Genomic DNA, 6,000 nt, shown 5'->3' on the forward strand with positions numbered 1-6,000 from the left:
ATCATAAGAATATATGGGCAGCCTGTGCCGTCCACTGTGGGCTGAGTGACCCAGCACTGTGCCTCCATGCAGATTGATGCAGTGCACTGTTAGCATGCATTAACCTTCAAGGCACAATGACTGCACTGTGCACAGTGACGTTTACAAGTGTGTGAACTTGCATGGACAATCTGAGACCTCTAAACAAAGGATAAAGACAAACAAAGTCTCAACAATGACAAAAGATAAAGCTTTCTAGATATAGTATGATACAGGGAACTAAATAATTAGGGCGGTCAATGTAATGTTAATTTACTGAAACTGATGATTTGAACATACATATTAGAATGGAAAGTATATAAAAAAATAAATATCAATAAAATATTTTAAAAAATCTTAAGTAATCATGCCCCCTCTACTTGTATGTACATTATGAATTAATTAGGGCTGTCAATTTAATGTTACATTTCCGAGATTAATTATTTAAAAATACAAATTAATATTTTTTTAAATTATAAAATAAATATCGAAAATAAATTATTTTAAAACAATTCCAATTAATTATGCCCTCTGACTTGTATGTACATTCTGAAATAATTAGGGCTGTTAATTCAATGTTCATTTTCTGAGATTAATTATTTTAAAATACAAATGAATAATATATTATATTATAATTATAATTATAATAAATAAATAAATTTAAATAAAATCTCAATTAATCATGTCCCCTGACTTGTAAATTCCAAATTGGATCTGTTTAATGTTTACTGAGATTAATTATTATAAAATTTTTAAAAATAAAGATATAAAATAAAATATTTTTTTAAATGATCTTAATTAATCATGCCCCTTTCTTGTTTAAATTCTGCAGTACGTCATAAAAATATTCCATTATTTCATGTAAATATGCATAAACGTAACAATAAATAAAGGATCCACAATAAAGGATGCATATCACTTTGTCCCACGAGCAGCTTTGGGGCTCTCTGATCACTGTTTGGTTCCTCTTATACCGACCTACAGGTAGAAACTGAAATCAGCTAAACCTGTATTAAGGACTGTTAAAAGATGGACTAATGAAGCAGAGCGTGATTTACAAGCCTGTTTTGACCTCACTGATTGCAGTGTTTTTGAAGCTGCTGCCACCGATCTGGACGAGCTCACAGAGACTGTAACTTCATGTATCAGTTTCTGTGAAGATATGTGCATTCCTACCAGGACATTCTTATCATTTAATAATGATAAACCGTGGTTTACTGGGAAACTCAAACAGCTTCGTCACGCCAAAGAGGATGCTTACAGAAGTGGGGATAAAATCTTGTACAACCAGGCCAGAAACAGACTGACAAAGGAGATCAGAGTGGCTAAAAAAACCTACTCTGAAAAGCTGAAAAAACAGTTTTCAGCCAACAACCCGGCATCAGTATGGACTGGTCTGAGGAACATCACCAAATACAAGACACCACCACCGCAGTCTTAATTCAGTGGTAATCCCCTCTCCAACCACTAGAGGTCTCTCACCAGTCTTAGTGAGCAGCAGGTTGACTCCATTGGTGAGCAGCTGGGTGACTCGAGTGTTGAGGTGGTCGATGGTTTCCTGCATGGCTTTGACCCGCATACGTAGAGTGTCATTCTCTTTTTGGAGCATGGAGTTCTCTTGAAACAGATCGCTAAAACCGTCGGATCCATCTTCGCAGGCCACTCGTTTTCCCTGAAAGAAATCCAAAGACTGTGAGACGGATAGGTAGGCACGGACCCCATCCAACCCAAGCAACAATCCCCCAGTCCTTTCATGCTCGGTCTCTCTGTCAGGGCGGCTCAACTCTCTCAAAGCCATCACGGCTAATCTCTGACTTCTTCCGGCGGCCGTTTATCATCCAGGTCAGGCCGAGACGCTAAGCTGCTGCTACGCTCCATTAACTCCAGCGAGATCACATACCGAACAGAGGCTAACTAGCGACACGATGAGAGACGGCGTTGGTGGAGTCAGATTACCTCATGTCTCATTCACCGAAGCGCATAATATTACAATAATAATGCCTTCCATTCCCACTCAGTCTGCAATAGCATAATGAACGCGCTGATGATGTATCATTTCTGTGCGAACAAGGTGTGCGGAGGTATGCAAATACATACGTTTACAGGCAGGAAGGACAGCCTATCGTAGTCATCGGACCGCGGAATTTGATTGGACGAACATTTTAAGATCCTACACCTTCCACAGATGATATAAATGCATTTAGACCACTTAACTTAGTCACGAGATGTGAAGAGACTTTCAACCAGTATAACAAAAAAATTTTTGAACCAAATCATCTACCCTGCCTTTAAGAGGTGTTTGAGTAATTTTACAAAAATGTGCGAAAGAGATCATAAGAATTCGCAACCAATTCATAATGATGCTTTACGTACAAATACTATTATATGTATCGTAATTATATCATTATATTATATCGTAAGATTATATGAATTTGAACGATTTCAAGTCACCATTAAGGTCCAACCCTAACCCGTCCCTCAAGAGGTGTGCAAATGGATCATACAAAATCATACAAAAAAGGTGCTGACGTTTTCGTGATTAATTTGACGAATTAATTTAGTTCATTTTACCTACAAACCGAATGTCTTTGAATATGATCCTATGAATTCGTATGATTTGTAGAAAAAACGTCACCATGAAGGCCCACTCCTGAACCTAACCCTCAAAAGTTGTGTGAGTAGATCGTATAAAATGTGCGAAAGAGACCATATGAATTTGTATGATTTATAGGTAAAAAGTCACCATGAAGGTCCGCACCTAACCCCATCCCTCAAAATGTGTAGGATAAAATATCACCATAAAGGTCAACCCATAACCCTACCCCTAAAACTAAACTCAAGAAGTGTGTGAGTAAATGTGCAAAAGAGAAACTACAAATTCGCAACCAATTCATGGTGACGTTTTACGTACAAATCATACATGTTTGTGTAGAATCATATGCATTTGTATGATTGATAGGTTACAAGTCACCATGAAGGTGAGACCATTCCTCACGAGATGTGCGAGCAGATTGTCCAAAAAGAGATTGTACTAATTCATACAAATGCATACAAACCTACCGAATTCATACGCATTTGTACAATTTGAAGATAAAACATCATCAACTAAACCTAACCCTCAAGCTAATGTGTGAGTAACAAATTCTAACAAATATTTGTAAAGATGCTTAAAAAACTGTCAAGAGATTACTTTTTTCGGGCTGTTTTGGAAAATTGGCTTCAGAACACTTGGAATTTAGTGCACAAGTAGTATGGAATACTATGATGATTGTCCATTTGAGAGTTTTTGATGGTGGGAAAAGACGCCTGCTGGAGACTAACTCTTCCCAGAATGCCACGACCCTCCAGGTCCTTCTCCTTACCGCTTTGTACTCCATGATCTCCATCTGTAGGCATGCGATCTCTGCTCGTAATGCGCTGATCTGCTGGCTGGTTTTGTCCTGGTTCACGATCACTTTGTTCTTGATGTTGCGAGCCCGATTGGCGTACTTCAGTGTGTTCAGGGTCTCCATGAAGTCACGGTCAGAGGGGCTCACGCAGGCAATCATCACAGTCCGACTAGACGGATACAAAGCAGATGAGAATGCAAGAGGCCAGGAATTCATAAGGGTCTTTCACAAACACACACACACACACAAGGCAGAAAGATAAAACATAAACAGATGACAGATAAACACAAACACGCTTTCATGGACTGCACACGCTGCCCGCATATTTTTGTGTATGCGACTGGGATTGAATGTCTTTAAGGAGTGCCTCTGTCTGCAGTCCCTCATGTTTAATTTAATCAACTCCCCCTCTGAACCCACATCATAAGAATATATGGGCAGCCTGTGCCGTCCACTGTGGGCTGAGTGACCCAGCACTGTGCCTCCATGCAGATTGATGCAGTGCACTGTTAGCATGCATTAACCTTCAAGGCACAATGACTGCACTGTGCACAGTGACGTTTACAAGTGTGTGAACTTGCATGGACAATCTGAGACCTCTAAACAAAGGATAAAGACAAACAAAGTCTCAACAATGACAAAAGATAAAGCTTTCTAGATATAGTATGATACAGGGAACTAAATAATTAGGGCGGTCAATGTAATGTTAATTTACTGAAACTGATGATTTGAACATACATATTAGAATGGAAAGTATATAAAAAAATAAATATCAATAAAATATTTTAAAAAATCTTAAGTAATCATGCCCCCTCTACTTGTATGTACATTATGAATTAATTAGGGCTGTCAATTTAATGTTACATTTCCGAGATTAATTATTTAAAAATACAAATTAATATTTTTTTAAATTATAAAATAAATATCGAAAATAAATTATTTTAAAACAATTCCAATTAATTATGCCCTCTGACTTGTATGTACATTCTGAAATAATTAGGGCTGTTAATTCAATGTTCATTTTCTGAGATTAATTATTTTAAAATACAAATGAATAATATATTATATTATAATTATAATTATAATAAATAAATAAATTTAAATAAAATCTCAATTAATCATGTCCCCTGACTTGTAAATTCCAAATTGGATCTGTTTAATGTTTACTGAGATTAATTATTATAAAATTTTTAAAAATAAAGATATAAAATAAAATATTTTTTTAAATGATCTTAATTAATCATGCCCCTTTCTTGTTTAAATTCTGCAGTACGTCATAAAAATATTCCATTATTTCATGTAAATATGCATAAACGTAACAATAAATAAAGGATCCACAATAAAGGATGCATATCACTTTGTCCCACGAGCAGCTTTGGGGCTCTCTGATCACTGTTTGGTTCCTCTTATACCGACCTACAGGTAGAAACTGAAATCAGCTAAACCTGTATTAAGGACTGTTAAAAGATGGACTAATGAAGCAGAGCAGGATTTACAAGCCTGCTTCGACCTCACTGATTGGAGTGTTTTTGAAGCTGCTGCCACCGATTTGGATGAGTTCACGAAGACTGTAACTTCTTATATCAGTTTCTGTGAGGATATGTGCATCCCCCACCAGGACATTCTTATCATTCAATAATGATAAACCGTGGTTTACCGGGAAACTCAAACAGCTTTGTCATGCCAAAGAGGATGCTTACAGAAGTGGGTATAAACTCTTGTATAGCCAGGACAGGAACAGACTAACAAAGGAGATCAGAGTGGCTAAAAAAAAACTACTCTGAAAAGCTGAGAAAACAGTTTTCAGCCAGTGATCCGGCGTCAGTATGGACTGGTCTCAAGAACATCACCTTGTACAAGACACCACCCCCACACAACTGGCTGACGATCTGAATGTGTTTTACTATCGATTTGAAAAGGCCAGTCTACCACCCCTCATTCGCTCTGATCTGCACCTCATACATTCACCTACCCCCCCTGCAACCCCCCTCCCTCCCTTTCCCACCATTCAACCTGCGCTTAAGGTCTGTGTAGAGGATGTGAACCGGGTCTTCAGGAAGCAGAAATCTAAGAAAGCTTCAGGCCCAGACGGTGTTTCACCTGCCTGTTTAAAAGTCTGCGCTGAACAACTGGCCCCCATCTTCACACAGATCTTCAACAAATCACTGGCGCTGAGTGAAGTTCCCTACTGCTTCAAACGCTCCACCATCATTCCGGTCCGCAAAAAAACATTTTTTTTTAAATAAATCCAAAAAATCACTGGACTTAATGATTACAGACCTGTTGCTCTCACGTCTGTGGTCATGAAGTCATTTGAGCGACTGGTCCTGGCCTACCTGAAGGACATCACTGGACCCTTGCTTGATTCTCTTCAGTTCGCCTACAGAGCAAACAGGTCTGTGGATGATGCAGTCAACATGGGACTGCATTACATCCTGCAACACCTTGACAGACCTGGGAATTACGCAAGGATCCTATTTGTGGACTTCAGTTCGGCCTTCAATACCATCATGCCTGACCTTCTCTCAGACAAACTCACCCAGCTCTCCGTGCCCACCTCCATCTGTCAGTGGATCACCAGCTTCCTGACAGA

The 6,000-nt window shown here is 38.5% G+C and overlaps 1 protein-coding gene across 1 annotated transcript in view; it reads right to left on the bottom strand.

Annotated features, from left to right (window-relative positions):
- kif21b (kinesin family member 21B) overlaps positions 1-6,000 on the bottom strand; it is a 90,378-nt gene that overhangs the window by 37,997 nt on the left and 46,381 nt on the right. The window contains exons 8-9 of the mRNA XM_016500559.1: positions 3,381-3,576; positions 1,501-1,690 (exon numbers count right to left, since the gene is read on the bottom strand). Of these exons, the coding sequence (XP_016356045.1) occupies positions 1,501-1,690; positions 3,381-3,576 (386 nt within the window). The remainder of the gene's footprint in view (positions 1-1,500; positions 1,691-3,380; positions 3,577-6,000) is intronic.

The sequence above is a fragment of the Sinocyclocheilus anshuiensis genome, unplaced genomic scaffold (genome assembly GCF_001515605.1).
Source record: "Sinocyclocheilus anshuiensis isolate Anshui unplaced genomic scaffold, SAMN03320099.WGS_v1.1 scaffold42, whole genome shotgun sequence".
NCBI classification, from domain to species: domain Eukaryota; kingdom Metazoa; phylum Chordata; class Actinopteri; order Cypriniformes; family Cyprinidae; genus Sinocyclocheilus; species Sinocyclocheilus anshuiensis.